Source organism: Hyla sarda, chromosome 10, assembly GCF_029499605.1.
Source record: "Hyla sarda isolate aHylSar1 chromosome 10, aHylSar1.hap1, whole genome shotgun sequence".
In the NCBI taxonomy this organism is placed as follows: Eukaryota; Metazoa; Chordata; class Amphibia; order Anura; family Hylidae; genus Hyla; species Hyla sarda.
In genome coordinates this window covers 26475904-26498244 of record NC_079198.1, presented here as the reverse complement: position 1 = coordinate 26498244, position 22341 = coordinate 26475904, and the positions used below count along the sequence as shown (strand labels likewise).

At 44.4% G+C, this 22341-nt stretch overlaps 1 protein-coding gene across 5 annotated transcripts in view; it reads right to left on the bottom strand.

The window, feature by feature from the left end:
• PPFIA3 (PTPRF interacting protein alpha 3) overlaps nt 1–22341 on the bottom strand; it is a 160906-nt gene that overhangs the window by 19791 nt on the left and 118774 nt on the right. For 4 of the 5 annotated variants that reach the window (XM_056544649.1, XM_056544652.1, XM_056544651.1 and 1 more), the window contains exons 21-26: nt 21234–21434; nt 20424–20486; nt 18811–18837; nt 7063–7238; nt 5508–5605; nt 3557–3732 (exon numbers count right to left, since the gene is read on the bottom strand). In XM_056544649.1, coding sequence (XP_056400624.1) covers nt 3557–3732; nt 5508–5605; nt 7063–7238; nt 18811–18837; nt 20424–20486; nt 21234–21434 — 741 coding nt within the window. The remainder of the gene's footprint in view (nt 1–3556; nt 3733–5507; nt 5606–7062; nt 7239–18810; nt 18838–20423; nt 20487–21233; nt 21435–22341) is intronic. The other variant, XM_056544654.1, reaches the window with a different exon arrangement.

Genomic DNA, 22341 nt, shown 5'->3' with positions numbered 1-22341 from the left:
GAAATTAGTTGCCACCCCTCAGTCACACCCCCGCCTCACCTGTTCCATCCGAGCTCCCTGTGTACCTGTCCACTGAAGCTATTGCAGTCTGTCTGAATAAAGCTTGAATTTTTGCATCGTAACTCGTGGTGAGTGCATTATCACTGTTTCTCATTCATTGCAGTAAGGTAGCCAGATGGGCCAAATAGGGCCAGAGGAAGCGCCTCAGAGTGCGAAACTAGTTGTCGCCCCTCCGTCACACCCCCGCCTCACCTGTTCCATCTGAGCTCCCTGTGTACCTGTCCACTGAAGCTATTGCAGTTTGACGGGGGGACGGCAACTAGTTTCACATTCTGAGACGCTTCCTCTGGCCCGTAGGGGCCAGAGGAAGCGCCTCAGAGCTCGGATGGAACAGGGGAGGAGGGGGTGTGACGGAGGGGCGGCAACTAGTTTCACGCTCTGAGGCGCTTCCTCTGGCCCGTACGAGCTCCCTGTGTACCTGTCCTGGCAACTGAATCTATTGCAGTCTGACGGAGGGATGGCAACTAGTTTCGTGCTCTGGGGCGCTTGCTCTGGCCCGTACGGGCCAGAGGATGCGCCTCAGAGCTCGGATGGAACAGGTGAGGCGGGGGCATGACAGAGGGGTGGCGACTAGTTTCGCGCTCTGAGGCGCTTCCTCTGGCCCGTACGGGCCAGAGGAAGCGCCTCAAAACGCAAAACTAGTTGCCGCCCCTCCGTCACACCCCCGCCTCACCTGTTCCATTCGAGCTCCCTGTGTACCTGTCCTGTCCACTGAAGCTATTGCAGTCTGTATGAATAAAGCTTGAATTTATGCATCGTAACCAGCGGTGAGTGCATTATCACTGTTTCTCATTCATTGCAGTAAGATAAAAAGACCTGCACTACAGCACTTCCAGGTGTGGGTCCTGTCATGAAAACAGGACAAAGCAGCGCACAAAGGTAATAGAAGCATATTACACTGTATTATCACTTGGAAACATGGACTCAAAGGCTTAACAAAACTTAGAATACCCCCTTATATCTGTAATGATTTTTTAACCCCCCTGAAAATAATCTGTTAGCACTGCATTTCAGATAGTCATAACTTTTTGAACTTTTACACCAGCACTGCCAGCGCAGGGCTGTATGCTTTATTCATGGGATAAGTATGGAACCATTTTGGGGGAACTAAAATAAGATGTCAATGGGGACCTTTATTCTGTCCCATCAAAGAGATGTCATTATACAATCACTTTAAAGGAGATTTCCAGCGAAAATTAAAGGAGTATTCCAGCGCAAATAACTTATCCCCTATCCAAAGGATAGGGGATAAGTTATAGATCACGGGGGGTCCGAGCGCTGGGGCCCCCCGGGATCTCCTGGACGGGGCCGCGGCAGTCTGCAGAAAGTGAAGTTTCGTCCCCAGCAGAAAGCCGGGACAGACACGCCCCCTCCATGTATCTCTATGGGGTACATAGAGGGGGTGTGTCAGCTTCTGCGTCATGCGGGTCGGAATGCCCCCTTTCCAGCATACTGACGCGGCCCTGTCCAGGCGATCCCAGGGGGCCCCAGCGCTCGGACCCCCTGCGATCTATAACTTATCCCCTATCCTTCGGATTGGGGATAAGTTATATTGCACTATAGATGTCCTTTTACCTATCCGCTTTCCATAGCATAGGGGATAAGTAGCTGATCGAGGTGGGTCCAAACGCTGGGGCCCCCCATGATTACTGGGATGGAACCCGTCACTTAATGAGGTGCTGCAGCTGGCTCGTACTCCATTTATTTCTATGAACCTGAGTACAGCTCTCAGGCATCATGGGCGCTCCCAGAGAAACGAATGGAGCGTGTGCCGCCTACTGGTAGATGACACACGCTTCTCACTGAGAGTGCTGGGGTCCCATCCTGGAGATCGTGGCGGACCCCCCCCCACCCCACCCCACCCCCGTGATCAGCTACCTATCCTGTGGATAGGGGATAAATTAATTTTCACGGAGTACTCCTTTAAGAGGAAATTATTTTCTTTTTGGAACACAGAGCTCTCTGCTGAATCACGAGCACAGTGCTCTCTGTTGACATCTCTGTCCATTTTAGGAACTGTCCATAGCAGCATATGTTTACTATGGGTATTTTCTCCTACTCTGGACAGTTCTTAAAATGGACAGAGATGTCAGCGTCAGCAGAGAGCACTGTGCTCGTGATGTCAGCAGAGAGCTCTGTGTTCCAAAAATAAAAGAATTCCCTCTAGTATTCAGGAACTTATAAGTACTGGAAGGATTAAGAATTTTTAATAGAAGTGATTAACAAATCTGTTTAATTTTCTGGCACCAGTGGATTAAAAAATAAAAAAAAAGTTTGCCACCGGAGTACCCATTTTAAAGGAGTCTCTCTTCAGCACCAATAAAGAAACCAGCAAGTTTATTGACAACTCCCCCATGACAAATTAACACTCGAACTACTTTGGCATTTTATCTAGATTATCCCTATAAAACCCAGCCATACATCTAGGATGGAGAAAATGTAATAACATTGATTAATATATACCGTATTTATCGGGGTATACCACGCACCGGCCTATAACACGCACCCTCATTCTACCAAGGATATTTGGGTAAAAAAAGTTTTTTACCCAAATATCCTTGGTAAAATGAGGGTGCGTATGTGTGCACGTGTATACCCCGATACACCCCCAGGAAAGGCAGGGAGAGAGAGGCCGTCGCTGCCCGCTTCTCTCCCCCTGCCTTTCCTGGGGTCTAGAGCCCTGCTGCCGGCCCTTCTCTCCCCCTGGCTATCAGCGCCGCTGCCCGTTCTCTCCCCCTGACTATCGGTGCCGGCGCCCCATTGCCGGGGCCGATAGCCAAAGGGAGAGAAGCGGCGCCGGCAATGGGGCAGCCTCCCCCATCCCCGGTTGTATAATTACCTGTTGCCGGGGTCGGGTCCGCACTGCTTCAGGCCTCCGGTGTGCGTCCCATGCGCTGTTGCTATGCACTGCACGGCGCGGCGCAATGACGAGTGGCATAATTGCGTCTCGCAGCGCATAGCAACGACGCAGGGGACGCACACCGGAGGCCTGAAGCAGCGCGGACCCGACCCCGGCAACAGGTAATTATACAACCGGGGATGGGGGAGGCAACGGGGCAGCGGCGCCGGCAATGGGTGCCGCTGCCCCTTCTCTCCCCCTGTCTGTCGGCACCGCTGCCCCATTGCCAGCGCCCCTTCTCTCCCCCTGTCTGTCGGCGCCGGCAATGGGGCAGCGGCACCGATAGCCAGGGGGAGAGAACGGGCAGGGGCACTTATAGCCAGGGGGACAGAAGGGCCGGCAGCAGGGCTCTAGACCCCAGGACAGGCAGGGCCAGAGAAGCCGGCAGCGGTGGCGGTCTCTGCACCTGCAAAGCCGCTGCAGTTCATTGATTTAAAGCGCCCGCTTTGAATCATTGAACTGCAGCGGCTTATCGGCGTATAACACGCAGGTAGACTTTAGGCTAAAAATTTTAGCCTAAAAAGTGCGTGTTATACGCCGATAAATATGGTATCTTTTTTTGAATTGCAAAATATAAATGACTAGTAAGAGACGGACCTGCGTGTTCTGTGTTGGGATCTGTAGCAGCAATGCCAGGTCATTACAGTCGAATGTGTCATCTAGTGCAATGAGGGCTCCGTGGACTCCACTCTCGTGCAGGTTATTGGCATACTCCTTCAGCCCCAAGGACTGCACCCAGCACATTACCCGTTCATTGGACCAGACCATGACATCTGGAAAAGAGCAGAAATTATAGAGCAGTGTTTCCCAGCCAGGATGCCTCTAGCTACTGCATAACTACAACTCTCAGCATGCCCGGACAGCCAAAGGTTGTCTGGCATGCTGGGAGTTGTAATTTTGAAACAGCTGGAGCCACCCTGGTTGAAAAACACTGTTATAGATAATGCAAGTCTACCATTGGTAGGTAGGTACTATCAATTAAACCTGTATTAAATAATACCCCATCCTATTTGAAGTACTAAATTGTAAAATCCGTCATTTTGACATTTTGGTGTTGCTAGACCATTTTTTTAAAGTGATGGATGCAGTGGTCAAGAATTTATTATCTGCGTGTTTTTTTTTATTTTTGCGCAAATTTTGCCGCAACTGGCGCAAAAAACCCCCCTAAAATCTAGACCACCTCCCGAACAGGTCAATAAAAGATTACTACTCCTGTCTGTTAGCAAAAAATAAAAAATCATCAGCCAGAGAGGGAGTGAAAGAGAGAGAGAATAAGGTAGAGAATAAGAATGTTTAAAGACATAAAAAGTTAAAAAAAAATTTTAAAAACGTGCAAATGAAAATTAAAGCAGTTGTCCATATGAAACCATCAGATATATTTTTTAAGGTACAAAAAAGAAATGGTAAAGCCATAACAATAAGATTGTTAGCCAAAATCTAACAATTTCATGTGCCCAAGTTTAAAAAAATATCCAACAAAGTGATGATAAAAAAATAAAAAAAAGTGAAAGGTTAAAATAAAAAAAAAATAAAAAAAAAAAATATATATATATATAATCTGTTCAACTAAAACCTCCGTCTCTCGAACAATTACAATAATTTTTTTTTTCTTCCTGGCCTGCGGCAAGGTAAACCACTATTCAAATGTGAGACTCTCTTTGCAGACCTTCTTTTAGACATTAATTTGCCGTAAAATTAAAACTACAGTGACCCCCCGACCTACGATGGCCCCGACATACGATAATTTCAACATACGATGGCCTCTCAGAGGCAGCATCAACATACGATGCTTTTGTATGTCGGGGCCATCGCATAAATGGCTATCCAGCAGCGCAGACTGCTTCAGCTGCCACCGGATAGCCGGTTACGGTGCCCCGTGTGGTCCAGTTATGGTCTCCTACCTGTCCTCGGGGCTCCGGACCGTCCTCTTCACGATCCCCTCCATCGCCAGCGCTCTTCTTCGTCGTCATCACGTCGCTGCGCACGCCGTCCCGTCATCCAATAGGAGCGGTGTGCCTAACGACGTGATGGCGGCGACGGAGAGAGAAGATGCCGGGTAAGCAGAGGCCTTGCCGGGACGCGGCGACATCGATGGAGGGCGACATCCAGGGCAACGGTGACGAGCGGTGACGGTCCGGAGCGGTGGGGACAGGTGAGTACAACTTCCTCTACCAGTGGTCTTCAACCGCCACACCTCCAGCCGCAGGTTGTAGACCACTGTCCTATACTTTACATTGCACGGATCCCTCAACATACGATGGTTTCCACAAACGATGGTCCATTTGGAACGGATTACCATTGTATGTTGAGGGACCACTGTAAAACAAATAAAGCCAAACACACAGACAAACAAGCTCCTCAGAAGCAGGGTAGACACGATCTGAAAGGGGCGGAAGAAAATTATCTGGGTGCAGATCTGCATGAAATTTATCATGGTCACTGCGACAATAAGATAAATTTGGAGCAGCACCGCCAAAATACAAAAACGCATCTGGACATGTTTGGAAACTATACCTTATGCTTAGAATTCTTACAATGGTACTCATACCTTTAAGTTGGTTTTGGCTTTCCTCTCGTCTCCTCTCCAGTTCCTTTCGGTCATAGTTCAGTCTCTTCAGGCACATGATACCATAATGAAGGCTAACCCTGAAAACACAATTTGAATACAAACAAAAAAAAAACATGTTAAGGTAAGTTCTCTATTACCTAGAAAAAGGATATGTTTAATATAAAAGGATATGTGACCAAGACAAGCCGTGTCCATACTGCCCTATTTCATCAAAGAGAAGTCTGGGAAATCTAGGTGTCACTCCCCATGTGACGCCTCATGGTAACCACATTAAAGGGGTATTCCAGGCCAAAACTTTTTTTTATATATCAACTGGCTCCGGAAAGTTAAACAGATTTGTAAATTACTTCAATTAAAAAATCTTAATCCTTCCAATAGTTAATAGCTTCTGAAGTTGAGTTGTTGTTATTTGTCTAACTGCTCTCTGATGACTCACGTCCCAGGAGCTGTGCAGTTCCTATGGGGAAATTCTCCCATCATGCACAGCTCCCGGGACGTGACATCATCATTGAACAGTTAGACAGAAAACTTCAGAAGCTAATAACTATTGGAAGGATTAAGATTTTTTAATAGAAGTCATTTACAAATCTGTTTAACTTCCAGGAGCCAGTTGATATATATAAAAAAAGGTTTTGCCTGGAATACCCCTTTAATTATTACCCAGCTTTCCCAGACACAGATATAAATGGAGAATAAAACAACTCGACAGAAGAGGACAGAGCTATCTTTTTTTGAGCAATAATTTATATGCAGTTACATATAGGTAATGTAAAAGATATGCCTGGATCATGCGAAACCCATTTGAATGGGGCCGAATCCTTTTGGACTCCCCCATCAACGCTTTAGTTTTTTTTAGTATTTTTACTCCTGTTGTTTGCTACAAAGATTCCCTAAATAATTCAAGACTAAAAAAATCTAAAAGATTAAACTGTACAAGGACAAAATAATAGGTAAAGATAACAGACTATATATATATATATATATATATATATATATATATATATATATATATATATATATCATGATTTTGGTGGTCTTCTAAGGGTGGATTAAAGGGATACTCCGCTGGAAAACATTTTCTTTTAAATCAACTGGAGCCAGAAAGTTAAACAGATTAGTAAATTATTTCTATAAAAAAAAAATCCTAATCCTTCCAGTACTTATCAGCTGCTGAATAATACACAGGAATTTCTTTTCTTTTTGAATTTCCTTTCTGCCTGATCACAAGTGCTCTCTGCTGACCCCTCTGTCCATGTCAGGAACTGTCAATGAAAATACTCAGCAGCAAATACGCCAGCTGGGAAAGTACCCTTAGAGCAAATCCCCATAGCAAACCTCTCCTGCTCTGGACAGTTCCTGACATGGACAGAGGTGTCAGAAGAGAGCACTGCAGTTGGAAAGCACTGGAAGGAATGGGATATTTTAATAGAAATAATTTACAAATCTGTTTAATTTTCTGGCACCAGTTGATTTTAAATAAAATGTTTTCCAGTGGAGTACCCCTTTAAATAGGTTACAGAAATATTGTACCCACCTGTGGAAACTATCTACCATCTTGAGTTGTCCTCGAAGCTCCTTTTTGTTCAGGTGGTCTAACATTCTCGCATCGACTAAGGACTCCATGAAGTAGCTACGATATTGGGGCAAACCAAGACTAGGCAGCCAGTCATTCCCGACCCACTCATGGTTCATGTCTCCATATGCTAAGATCTGTAAACAGAATATCAGTATAAGGTGTGTCAGTCTACTGTGCACACGTGAAAGGTGTCCCTTCAGTCTACTGTGCACACATGAAAGGTGTCCCTCTGTGGGATACAAACTTAAAGCAGAACAAATCCTATTAAAGGGGTCACCTGGTAAAATAGACACATTCATAACCCATTAAAGGGGTACTCCGGTGGAAAACTTTTTATTTTAAATGAACTGGTGCCAGAAAGTTAAACAGATTTGTAAATTACTTCTATTAAAAAATCTTAATCCTTCCAGTACTTTTTAGCAGCTGTATGCTACAGAGGAAAATCTTTATTTTTTTAATTTCTTTTTTGTCTTGTCCACAGTGCTCTCTGCTGACACCTGATGCCCGTATCAGGAACTGTCAAGAGCAGGAGAAAATCCCCATAGCAAACCTATGCTACTCTGGACAGTTCCTGACACGGACAGAGGTGTCAGCAGAGAGCACTATGGACAAGACAAAAAAGAAATTCAAAAAGAAAATAATTTCCTCTGTAGAATACAGCTGCTAAAAAGTACTAAAAGGATTAAAACATTTTAATAGAAGTAATTTACAAATCTGTTTAACTTTCTGGCGCCAATTCATTAAAAAAACAAAAAAAAGTTTTCCACCGGAGTACCCCTTTAAGAAAGCTTCTGGTTCAAAAGGCTTGGAGCAGTGGTCACGGTCGTGATGTCATGGCCATGCCCCTCATGACGTCACACCACGCCTCCATTGCTGTCTACAGTCGTCACGCCCCCTCCCATAGACAGCAATAGAGGGGGGTGTGGTGTGACTTTGTGACCGTGGCCACTGCTCCAAGCCTTCGGAAGCAGATATTCAGAAGGCTGGGGCACGGGAGTACCCCTTTAAGGAAGTAAAGAGCAGCTACTAAGTGTGTCCCTGCAGGACCCAGCATGTCCATTATCCACAGACAGCCCAATGGGTAAATCATCAGTTCTTGTAGTTGAGGCCACCTCCGCGTGGTGGATGGGGGGACACGTTTTGATCAAAAAGTGCGCTAAGAGCCTCTATTTTGTTGACCAAGTGTGCTGCAGCCATTTTCTTTTTTTTTACATGTTTTGTACTTGCCACAGCAGCGTGCACCCATGTATTGGGTTTAGGTGCTGGCTACATTTTAGTTTTTTTGTAATGACTATCCAAAGTGGACTACCACTTTATAGTGTACCAGTCATTTATTTAAAAAAATTAAAAAATGGGCCCTTCTGCTCCACTGGAGGTTTCTGTCTTCCCTGAGCACACGTTAGGGCTCCTGTGTTAGGCAGTTGTACCAACCCGGTTAAACTCCCCATCTGCGACTATCCCCGGAGCACATGTCAAAAATTTTCAGCAACAGAGGTCTCAGTGGTGGGACCCCCACAGATCAGGAGAACAAGCAGTGAGAAGCTCATGGTAGCGTGCTTCACTTCCCAACAATCAACAATATCCTTTTTGATTCACAGGACGGCCCGATGGACTTACAATGAAATGGAGGCACAGGACTGAAAATTAGGGAAAGCCGAAGAGTGAAGCACGCTTCCGCGTTCTTCTCCTGACTCATTCTCCTGAACAGTGGGGGGTCTTAGGTCCCTTTTTAAAGACCCGTTATAATGTCCCGTTAAGAAAACCCTCAAAAACGGCTGTTAATTGGCCATTACAAAATCCCATTCAAGTCTATGGGATTTTTTGATTATCCTTTATCCCCCATTATAGCCTGTTATGAATAACGGACGTCATTTGTGACGGGAGAAAAATTTATGCATGTAATGTTTTTTCTCCCGTCACAAATAACGTCCTTTATTTATAACAGGCTGTAACGGGTGATAAAGGATAAATGGAAAGGCCTGCGCAGCTGGCCTGTAATTGTGGGAGGAGCGGTATCACCATAAAACCCACGGCTCTCCCCCCTTCATTGACGCCGTGGGTTCTTCGCTTGAGGGTGTCACGTGATGTCGGCAGGAGGTGGAGTCACGTTCCCACCGGTCAGCTGACTGCACGAGTCAGCTGACAGGAAGCTCGCTTCAGCCGGCATGGTGGGGGTAAGTGGCCGTGGCTGACCGGGGGTAACGCTGGCGGTTCCCGGACTCCGGAGGTGAGCCGGAGTTCAGGGAAACCCTTGGTCAGCCCGGCCCCAGGTTATCGTATTACATGTCGGCATTCGGCATTCGCCGGTAGCATTATACGGTTTTCGGCTACATATATTTACTTACGGCTTGCTGCGCATGTATATGGATACTTTGTATGCGAACAGCCTCCTACACAGGCATATCATTACCGCACTAGGTGAACGGCTTGCTGCGCATGTATGTGTTTACTTATGGCTTGCTTTATTATGTGATGATTACTTTGTTATGCGAACAGTCTCCTGCACATGTATTTCATTACTGCACTATGTGATCAGTCTCCTGCACGTGCATATCATTACCGCACTATGTCATCAGTCTCCGGCACGTGCATATCATTGCCGCACTATGTCATCAGTCTCCTGCACGTGCTTATCATTACCGCACTATGTGATCAGTCTCCTGCACGTGCATATCATTACCGCACTATGTGATCAGTCTCCTGCACGTGCATATCATTACCGCACTATGTGAACAGTCTCCTGCACATGCATATCATTACCGCACTATGTGAACAGTCTCCTGCACATGCATATCATTACCGCTCTATGTGAACGACTTGCTGCGCATGTATACCATTACTTTGTTATGTGAACAGCCTCCTGCACATGCATATCATTACCGCACCATTTGAACAGTCTCCTGCACGTGCATATCATTACCGCACTATGTGAACGACTTGCTGCGCATGTATACCGTTACTTTGTTATGTGAATAGCCTCCCGCACGTGCATATCATTACCGCACTATGTGAACGACTTGCTGCGCATGTATACCGTTACTTTGTTATGTGAACAGCCTCCTGCACGTGCATATCATTACCGCACTATGTGAACGGCTTGCTACGCATGTATATGATTACTGCATTGTGCGAACAGTCTCCTGCACATGCATATCGTTACCGCATTATGTGTTAGGCCTCTTGCACATGTATTTGATTGCTGCATTGTGTGAACAGTCTCCTGCACATGCATATCATTACCGCTCTGTGTGATAGGCTTCTTGCTGATGCATATCATTACCGCACTGTGTGAACAGTCTCCTGCACATGCATATCATTACCGCACCATGTGAGAGGCTTCTTGCACATGTATATCATTACCGCACTACGTGATAGGCTTCTTGCACATGTATATCATTACCGCACTATGTGGTCAGCCTCCTGCGCATGTATATCATTACCGCACTATATGAACAGTCTCCTACTTATTTTATCATTTCCGCACTATGTGAACAGTCTCCTGCACATGTATAACATTACTGCACTATATGAACAGTCTCCTGCACGTGCATATCATTGCCGCTCTATGTAACAGCCTCCTGCACATATATATCATTATCACATTTTGTAGTTCTGTGCTGCTGGGAGGATCTATATGTGTCTCCGGTATACTGAGACTCGCACACCTTTACACTCAATCGGACTCACCGCTCCGCCCCACCCTGTGGGCTTATGCTTCACCCCCACAGCTGCCAATCTGGTCAGTCTAAGGCACGCTACACCAACAGCTGCGCTCACCTCCAACCTTTGTCTCTTAACTAACTTCCTCACAGTTTTCTTTTCATTTATTTTATATTTATACTTCTGTGTTTCCGGGCGGTGTGCCTCCAGCTGTTGTGGAGCTACGATTCTCACTTATAGGAATCATGCCGTAGGGTTCATGCTGTACACATCCTGGTACCCATACACGTTGGTAGGATTCATGCCGGTTACATTTCTACACACGCTTGTACATACTTGTAGCATTATGCTGCGTACACACTTATAAGATTCATGCCGTACACAGTACACACTGGTAGGATATCCTGTACACACGCTTGTTGGATTCTTACTTACACGCGTTAGGGTTATCCAGCACATTCGCCGGTAGCATTTATACGGTTCACTTGATCGCATAATTCATAAAGTTCATGCGGTACATACCATTGTAGCATCCATACTGTACACTTGCTCGTAGGTTTACGTAGTATACACGCTTGTACTCGCTTGCAGGGTTCATACTACACACACTCTTGTAGGAGTCATGTTGTACACACTCATAGGATTCATACTTTGTACACGCTCATACGAGTCACACTGTACGCACGTTTATAGTATTACATGGTCCACGCTCGTAGGATTACTACTGAATATGCACTAATAAGGTTTGTGCTGCACTCCCGCTCGCAGGACCTGTATCACGCGTGTTTGTAGGGTTATATTACTCGGGTGCACGCGGGAATCAGGCTGCGTGTACACCCGTGGCATGTGTTCTGTACATGCACTTGCGCTATTTGTGAAGTTCGTACGCCCGCAGTTTAGTGCAGCGCACATGCTCATACAGCACATGGGGTGTGGCCCTGTACGCAGGTATGTGGTTATAATAGTTACTACTTCCCGGCATATTCTCTGCCATCAGGTAGTGGTTAGCTTCAGGCATTCACTGGTGGTCTATACGCGTATATGGTTGGCCTGAGTATAGGTTCATCAAGTTGGTGGTACAGCCATGCATAGCGGTTCACGACAGTTTCACACGTAGTCGTTCTGCACGCATCTTTATATAGGCAGAGTGATACATAGTAGTTGTCGCTGCTGACACATATTCAGAACGACAATTACACGACGCACAGGCGGGGCTTACCCAGTAAACCGTTGCAGACGGGGTATGTCTCATTATCGTTGGTACTGACATGCCTTCTGAACGACACTGACATTACGCATAGGTGGTATTTACCTGTTAAGCCTGTCATGTTACAGGAAGGGTACGTCGCATAGTTCTTATGACTGACACGCCACACATAGGTGATGTATACCCATCATGCCTGCCACGCCTGCAGGGAGTACGTCGCACGGTTGTTACTGACACGCCTTCAGAACAGCAATAACGCCACACATAGGTGATAAGATTTGTTTTATTATCCAAGTAATCACCTCATGAACCTGACACGTCTTCAGGTTGTGTTTACTTGTGTCGTCGGTGCACCTCTTTTACGATATAGTCACGTTCTCAAAAAACGGAATTCACGATGTTTTGGGTTGTCATGGTACTCGTATAAACTTTCGCACTTACCACTGGGCACACGCTTATCTAGACTCAGTTACGCATATAATTCTCGTCCGACACGTCTTCGGATACTTTCCCTCTGTTCTGGTTTAAAGTGTCGTACATTGTTCTCAAAGTAATCACCTCATGAACTTGACACGCTTTCAGGTTGTGATTACTTGCGTTGTCGATGCGCTCCTTTCTCTGTGTAGTTATGTCCTAAAAATGTACTTCATGGTGTTCTAGGTTGATTTGGTACTCGTATAACGTTTCGCACTTGTCACCGGGCGCATACTCGTCTAGACCCGGTTACGCATACGATTCTCGTCCGACACGTCTTCGGATACTTTCCCTCTGTTCTGGTTTAAAGTGTCGTACATTGTTCTCAAAGTAATCACCTCATGAACTTGACACGCTTTCAGGTTGTGATTACTTGCGTTGTCGATGCGCTCCTTTCTCAACGTTTCGCACTTGTCACCGGGCGCATACTCGTCTAGGCCCGGTTACGCATACGATTCTCGTCCGACACGTCTTCAGATACTTTCCCTCTGTCCTGGTTTAAAGAGTTGATTATTATTGTCCAAGTAATCACCTCATGAACCTGACACGCTTTCAGGTTGTGATTGCTTGCGTTGTCGATGCGCTCCTTTCTCTGTGTAGTCATGTCCAAAAGTGTACTTCATGGTGTTCTAGGTTGATATGATACTCGTATAGCGTTTCGCACTTGTCACCGGGCGCATACTCGTCTAGGCCCGGTTACGCATACGGTTCTCGTCCGACACGTCTTCGGATACTTTCCCTCTGTCCTGGTTTAAAGAGTTGTTTATTGTTGTCCAAGTAATCACCTCATGAACCTGACACGTTTTCAGGTTGTGATTGCTTGCGTTGTCGGTGCATTCCTTTCTCTGTGTAGTCTCGTTCCTAAAGATGCTCTTCAGGGTGTTCTAGGTTGTTAAGGTACTTGTATAACGTTTCGCACTTGTCACAGGGCACATACTTGTCTAGGTCCAGTCACGTATACAATTCTCATCCGTCACGTCTTCGGATACTCTCTCTCTGTCCTGGTGTTAGACGGTCAGCTATGTTATAGATAAATGAGCTTGGCTAGACGGTTAGTTTGGCTGTCCCTACTACATACATTTATTCTCACATGTGCTCACGTTGAAGGAGTCCAGAATATTGCAGCAGATGCCTTGTCAGCAAATACGCAAAATTTATGGTACGGCGTGGAACTCATTTCCAAATCCAGATCCAAGCACGCCGAGGGCGACAAGATTTCAGTTCCCTTCCTATTAGCATATGTCGGGTTTTGCCATATCACACTGCATTTATCCCACAATACTATTAAGTGTTATCTAGCCGGTATCCATCACCATTTATCCTTGACCTATACCCGTAGTTACTCTATACTCTCTTCTCGCTCGGTGAAGTCCGCTCTGAAGGGCATCCTTGAGAAGGAAGTCCCTCGCAGCCCAGTCAGACAACCAATCACAGGCAACATGTTCAGGCAGTTGTCCGACTTGTTAGACTCCACACCTTTGGGTATTCGTGATAGCCTCACATTAAAAGCGGCCATGTACCTTGCCTGTTATGGGTTTCTCAGACCGGGTGGGTGTAATACTCGGACCATTAACGCGCCCTTTCCTTAGGTCAGTCAGCCGTCACATGTCTCTGATCATTTCCAGCTGTCCCTCAGTCAGACCAAGACCTCGTCTCCGGGTCAAACTGTGATTGTCCAGGTTTTCCCCACCGTGCACAAATGGTGTCCTGTCACAATCCTCCGTGAATTGTTGAATGCCTGTGTTAACCTATCAGCTGACGACCCTTTACTCCATTTCAGATCCAACCCGCTAACTACTTCTCAATTCATCAAACATTTACGCATTTCGGTCAGGTCGCTGGGAGGAGTCCCGACTTCATTATCCGGTCACTCCTTCCTTATTGGCGCAGCTACAGCCACTTCTAAGCACGGGGTCCCAACCCACGTAATCATGAAATTAGGGTATTGGAAGTGCGGATGCTACATGCAGTATTTCCCTAACCCTCGCAAAGAAATGGCTAGCGCATTTCAGTCTCTTGTGTTGTAATCTGCAATAAACAAATGTTTGTTTAAATCCGGGTTTTGCCCTCTTTTCCAGGCATATTCTTTACGCCGCAGTTATGGCACACCTCAGACTGCTTAGTTGAGGTCGATTAGGTTATTGGTTACAGTTGGTTGTTAGGTTAGTATTAGGGTTGTACGCATATCAGTCATGTAGCAACGACCACAAATGGAAAGGCCTGCGCAGCTGGCCTGTAATTGTGGGAGGAGCGGTATGACCATAAAACCCACGGCTCTCCCCCCTTCATTGACGCTGTGGGTTCTTCGCTCCCACCCGCCCCCCCTTCTTTTCATTCCATCACACTTACCACAGGGTATGCCCTCTTTTCCAGGCATATTCTTTACGCCGCAGTTATGGCACACCTCAGACTGCTTAGTTGAGGTCGATTAGGTTATTGGTTACAGTTGGTTGTTAGGTTAGTATTAGGGTTGTACGCATATCAGTCATGTAGCAACGACCACAATTAAAAAATCCCATAGACTTGAATGGGTTTTTTTAACGGTAGTTTTTTTTTATAATGGGACATTATAACGGGTCTTTAAAGGGGTACTCCGGTGGAAAACCTTTTTTATTTTTATCGACTGGTGCCAGAAAGTTAAACAGATTTGTAAATGACTTCTATAAAAAAATATTAATTCTTCCAGTACTTATTAGCTGCTGAATACTACATAGGAAATTCTTTTCTTTTTGGAACACAGTGCTCTCTGCTGACATCATGACCACAGTGCTCTCTGCTGACATCTTTGTCCATTTTAGGAACTGTCCAGAGTAGGAGAAAATCCCCATAGAAAACATATGCTGCTCTGGACAGTTCCTAAAATGGACAGAGATGTCAGCAGAGAGCACTCTGGTCATGATGTCAGCAGAGAGCACTGTGTTCCAAGAAGAAAATAATTTCCTATGTAGTATTCAGCAGCTGATAAGTACTGGAAGGATTAATATTTTTTAATAGAAGTAATTTACAAATCTGTTTAACTTTCTGGCACCAATTGATTTAAAAAAAAAAAAAAGTTTTCCACTGGAGTACCCCTTTAAAACGGCGCAACATATAAAGTGAAAGAAGCCTTAGAACAAAACTTTAGACATGCAACCCTCTTCTCCCACTCTTCACACACTGATAGCAACACCGCAGGAGAAATGCTAGCACAGGCTTCCAGTATCCGTATACACTGCTGTATACTACTATATACACCGCAGGAGAAATGCTAGCACAGGCTTCCAGTATCCGTAGTTTCAGGTGCTGCACATCTCGTATCTTCACAGCATAGACAATTGCCTTCAGATGACCCCAAAGGTAAAAGTCTAAGGGGGTCAGATCGGGAGACCTTGGGGGCCCTTCAACTGGCCCACAACAACCAATCCACTTTCCAGGAAACTGTTCTATCCCAACCTCCTATCCCGTCCTCCTATCCCGACCTCCTATCCCGTCCTCCTATCCCGTCCTCCTATCCCGACCTCCTATCCCGTCCTCCTATCCCGTCCTCCTATCCCGACCTCCTATCCCGACCTGTAATATGTGTACCAGGTATTGAAATATCTCCAGCCGTACAGAAGTTATGTGAGAACATACATTTCCCATAGATTTGCATGGGACTTTAAACAAAAACCCTGACCCTCACAAATGGAGGTAGTTAAGGGTTCAATTAACTATCCTATATTTTAAGTGGACATATAAGTAACATGTGACCAAGTATTATCGAAATATCTCCAGCCATTTGGAAGTTATGCAGTAACATATATTTCCCATAGACTTGTATGGGACTTTAAACAAAATCCCCGACCCTGATAAATGGGGGTGAGTAAGGGTTAAATTACCTATCCTATGTTTGTTGTTGACTACTGAGGATGGACCTAGTAGGTCCAAAACGCATCTAGTCCTAGCATACCAAGTCAAATATTACCACTCTACGCACTGCAACAATCAATCCAACCCTGAGGCCAAACACAGATCAACAAAACCATCATAGCGCGCCTGAGACCACACACGCGCCCATCACCACGAGCTCCGGACACCGCTGACAGTTACAGCAAAACTACCTCATCGGACACCGCAGAAGCGACAGGAGGCACCGGGTAAGGGGTACATAGTACCTGATATCTTCTCCCCCTTATCTGCTTACCCACATTCGCAACCACTGGAGCCTCCTCTGTCTGACCCACTGCGGGACCGTAGTATACCCTGCGGCCTCCCCGCTCTTCTGTATCCAGCACGGTCGCAGCACCGCCAACAGCTATATCACTGCAGGCCTGTACCTCCCCCACATTACAGCCGCAACATTGCCACATTGGATACATTGTTTCTACGGGACGAGATTGTCTCTACGGTCGCAGCACCGCTATTTGTATAACTTTGTTTCACTTTGTACTATCTGCGGCATTACCTAATACGGTCGCAGTACCGTGGATTACTTGCTAAACTCTTTTTGGTCGCAGCACCGATACTGTGTAATATAGTGGATTGCATTGGCCTTTTGGATACATTGTCTAGTGGGACATATTGGTCATTTGGATACATTGTCTAGTGGGACATATTGGCCATTTGAGACATTATACGTGAACGGCGTTTGATACTAGCATCGGTTACTTGTGAAGCAGAGCTTCCGTTCAGTGCTATTGGATACTGACTTTATGGTACAACTGTATTGACTTGGTATTATCAGTCTAGTATCATTCATTTCTATTTTTACTTTATTTTATTGTGTATTGGAAAGCATAAGTGCTAGGGCCCAGCACTTTTCCATATATTGTATGTTACAAATAAATTGTTTAAGCATCCAAATACAAACCACTCCTCTTTTCTTCTTTCTTTTTTCTTCCTTTTTTTTTCTAATACCCCCATCACACCTAACCTCTATAACAGCTACATTAACATACACTCCGCAGACAAATCAACACATACATCACACACACATACTTATACACACTGACATACATTCTACTATAACCATATTTATACACTGCCACACACTCTATTACATTTATTACCAATACAGATACATTGACAACAATATACCACACCACTACCCAATCTTACTAGGACACCACGATACAATTTCTCATAGACCTAGACAACCAGTCACTTTTTTCCGTATTAACTGCCATTTGGGTATAGAGGAGATTATACCTCGGTCACCACAGAGTACATCTCACAAACCTATTTCCCTCTATGTATACATAGGATAGCTGTCGTTCAGATAACATATATCTCTCCAGACCCCTTCCATACTAATACATTCTCGGTTTAGCCAAGAGTACATATGTATTGAATGGGGTGAAACGAAAACCAGACATTTTTTGTGGTGGTTTATCTTCCCAAGAGGATCAGGCAGTTGAAATCCAACATGTCTGATCCTTCTCTTCCCTGTCATCTGACGTCAGGAGGTAGTTGTTGGGCCACCAGACACGAGATGATGGGCTGGTGCTGCTGTCATATATGCATTCCTTAAAAATCCAAATCCACAATCGTACCACCAAGGAGGATAATGGAGCACTGCCCACGACTGGGGTGGTTGTGCTAATGCCGGCACAACACATACAAGGGCATGAATACATGGCTGCAGCTACCTCCTCTGACATGCTGGGCTGTGTGTTCCGTAAAAACCCAAATCCACAATCGTACCACCAAGGAGGATAATGGAGCGCTGCCCACGACTTCTTGAATAATAATATTTATTTAAAAAGGATTACAAAAACGTACCGGCTTCGAAACACGTTTTACATTTTTATAATCCTTTTTAAAGGGTACCTCCCATCAAAAAAACTTTTGATGTATTATAGATTAATGTATGCAGAATAACTTTACAATTGCATGTTATTAAAAAATATGCTTCTTTCTATTTAATTTTCCACTTTGAAGAAATGACCACTAGGGGTCTCCCTACCAGTCCTGGCAGCAAGCATTTCAGACTCATGCTGGAGTCCTAAACACTACGAGCTGCCAGCCTGCTTTGTTCACAAAGGAGAACACTCAGAGCTGCCAGCCTGCTTTGTTCACAGCCTGTTTGGCTGTGAACAAAGCAGGCTGGCAGCTCTGAGTGTTTAGGACTCCAGCATGAGTCAGAAATGCTTGCTGACAGGACTGATCGGGAAAAATACAATAGAAAGAAGCATATTTTTCATTAACATGCTATTGGAAAGTTATTCAACATTCATTAATCTAAAATATATCCAAAGTTTATTTGATGAGAGGTAGGTACCCTTTAAACAAATATTACTATTTAAGAAGTCGTGGGCAGCGCTCCATTATCCTCCTTGATTGTGGATTTGGATATATGCATATCCTACATTTTTGTATATGAAACACATTTATATACATCTACCTACCTGTTCCCAACTGATCTCCTTAGTCTCCTGACAAGGATTAGTGTGTTAAAGAGAGATAAAGAAGAAACAGAAGAGGTGAGTTGAGCGATAGATTAGACACAAAGCTGACAAGTAGGAAACAAACAAGAATTTACATCTCCATATAGAAAGTAAAGCATCCAATCACAGACACATGCAGAGGAAATAGGGGCATTAGACAAGGAAAGTTTAATTTTTTTGTTGGCCGCATGCAGAGATCTTGAAAATGAAGAGAAATTGAAACACATTACTATTCCCATAAGGGTGTATTCTCACATGCTGAATGGCACTGGTAGCGTTCTGCTCAGCCATGCGAGTAGCTGTTTGATATATCTGATGCAAGCCACATACAGAAGTGTTTTAGGACCCTGTTATGCCAGTTTCAAGGGGTACTCTCGTGGAAAACTTTTTTTATTTTTTTATTTTTAAAATCAACTGGTGCCAGAAAGTTAAACAGATTTGTAAATCACTTCCATTAAAAAATCTTAATCCTTCCAGTACTTTTTAGGGGCTGTACAGTAAGAGAAATCCAAAAGAGAAATGCATTTCCTCAGATGTCATGACCACAGTGCTCTCTGCTGACCTCTGCTGTCCATTTTAGGAACTGTCCAGAGCAGCATATGTTTGCTATGGGGATTTTCTCCTGCGCTGGACAGTTCCTAAAATGGACAGCAGAGGTCAGCAGAGAGCACTGTGGTCATGACATCAGAGGAAATGCATTTCTCTTTTGGATTTCTCTTTAGTATATAGCCCCTAAAAAGTACTGGAAGGATTAAGATTTTTTTTAATAGAAGTGATTTACAAATCTGTTTAACTTTCTGGCACCAGTTGATTAAAAAAAAAAAAAGTTTTCCACGGGAGTATCCCTTTATGGACGTGTTCACAAAGAATGGATATGCTGTGGATTTGTAGCGGATTTTGGGAAAGAAATAGGTCAATGGGTTTACCACTTTGGATTTTGCTGCAGATACGGTAATCTGGGTCAAAGTCCACAATAATATATTTCATAGCCTCTCTTGCAGATTTTAAAGGGGTACTCTGCCCCAAGACATCTTATCCCCTATCCAGAGGATAGGGGATAAGATGTCTGATCACAGGGTTCCCGCCGCTGGTGAACCCCGCAATCTCGGCTGTGGCTCCCCAGACATCGGGTGCCAACTTCGCTCCGTGCCGGATAACTGTCAATGCTGGGTGGAGGCTCATGATGTTACAGCCATGCCCCCTCAATGCAAGTCTATGGGAGGGGGCGTGACGGCCGTCACGCCCCCTCCCATAGACTTGCATTGAGGAGGCATGGCTGTGACGACACGGGTCTCCGGCGCTCCGGTGCTGCACCCGATGCTCTAAGCGAACGTCGGGTGCAGAAAGGAGATCGCGGGAGATAAGACGTCTAGGGGCGGAGTACCCCTTTTTACTTCCTCTTAAAATTCTATGGAGAAAATACAAAACAAATCCACAGCGTTTCTGCAATATAAATTGGCTTTGTGGTTTTGAAACACAAACTGCTGGTCAATCCGCAAATCTGCTGTGTGAACACGCCCTTAAAGCCACGACACGTTGTTACATCTGCACCACGTTTACATTGTAATACTCACAGGTTTAGTAGTAGCTGTTAAAGTTTCCATTTCTTCATGGGTCATCCATACATTTCCTGTTGACTAGATGGAAAAGAGTAGGGGGTGAGAGGGTTAATGCACTAATCTAATGGAGACGTAGTACATGTAGTCAGCTTTAAAGGGGTACTCCGCTGGAAAACATATTTTTTCAAATCAACTGGTGCCAGAAAGTTAAACAGATTTGTAAATTTCTTCTATTAAAAAATCTTAATCCTTCCAGTACTTACAGTATGAGCTGCTGTATGCTACACAGGAAGTTCTTTTCTTTTTGAATTTCTTTTCTGTCTGACCACAGTGCTCTCTGCTGACACCTTTGTCCATTTTAGGAACTGTCCGGAGCAGGATAGGTTTGCTAAGGGGATTTGCTCTAAGGGTACGTTCCCAGCTGGCGTATTTGCTGCTGCGTATTTTATTTTCCCATTGAAGTCAATGGGTAGGAAAATATGAAGCAGCAAATAGGCAGCAAATTCGCAGCAAACTACGCCAGGTGGGAATGCACCCTTACTCTGGACAGTTCCTAAAATGGACAGAGGTGTCAGCAGAGAGCACTGTGGTCAGACAGAAAGGAAATTCAAAAAGAAAAGAACTTCCTCTGGAACATACAGCAGCTGATAAGTACTGGAAGGGTTAAGGTTTTTAAATAGAAGTAAATTACAAATCTTTTTAACTTACTGGAACCAGTTGATTTAAAAAAATAAAATAAATATATATATATATATATATATATATATATATATATATGTTTTCCAGTGGAGTACCCCTTTAAGTCCGCTGCAAGAGAGATCTCACCGTGCGTGACGTGGCTGGTGCTGAAGGACTCGTAAGAGACACCATCTCCTGGATGGCTAACCGTAGCTTCAGACGATGCAGGGGGTTGCTGATACCAATCTCACGCTGGATTTCTGTATCAGACAGGTTGGCCATGATGGCTCCGCTCTTCACATTGGCACGGCATGCAGCCACGTACCATGCTGGCATTCCAACCCACAGCTGTGAAAGGAGGAAAAGGATGTTAGGTCAATAGTGGCATGGTGGCTTCCTAACATGAGAGTTGCCCATGAGAAAAGCCAGAAGAACTTCAAGACCTTCAGGTGAACGTTCCTCTTAAAAATTATTTTGTTTTTCATTATTCAACACAGAATTTTAGAACTAAATGTGACATTAAATTAAGGACGGACCCATTTTTACCTCAATGACCAGCCTTTTTTATGTGTCTCTTTAAATGGTAATAACTTTAGAATGCTTCTTCTGAGCGGAAGATTTCTGGCATTTTTTTTAATAAATTTTTTTATGGTGTTCACTGTGCAGTAAAAGTGATGTTATATTTATTCTGTGGGTCGGTTCCATTATGGCAATACCCATGTTATATAGCTTTTTGTGTTCTTTTTCCTTAGCAAAATTCTTTTTTTCCCTTTTTTTGTGTTATCATGTTCCGACAGCCTTAACTTTTTAATTTTTTGTCCAACGCCATTGAGTGAGGGCTTATTTTTTGCGGGACAAGCTGTACTTTTGGTATCATTTTTGTGATACGTGCTACCTTTTGATCCTTTTTATTCCGCTATTTGTACCAAAATTGGCAAATTTTTTGCTTTTTTTTTCTTGTTTTTTTTTACGGCGTTCACCGTGCAGGATAATTTACATTATAGCTTTATAGTACACATCATTACGGACGTGGCAATACCTATCATGTATATGATTTGTGTTTGTTTTTTTTGGTAATAAAGGGCATTTATTGGTAAAGGGACATTATTTTTATTTTTTTTTACACTTTATACTATTATAGAAGAACTTTTTATTTATACATTTTTTTCACTTTTTACAGGTTATACTATGCTGCAATACATTTTTACTGCAGCACAGATTGACCTAATCAGCTGCACACAATACAGCCTGTGTG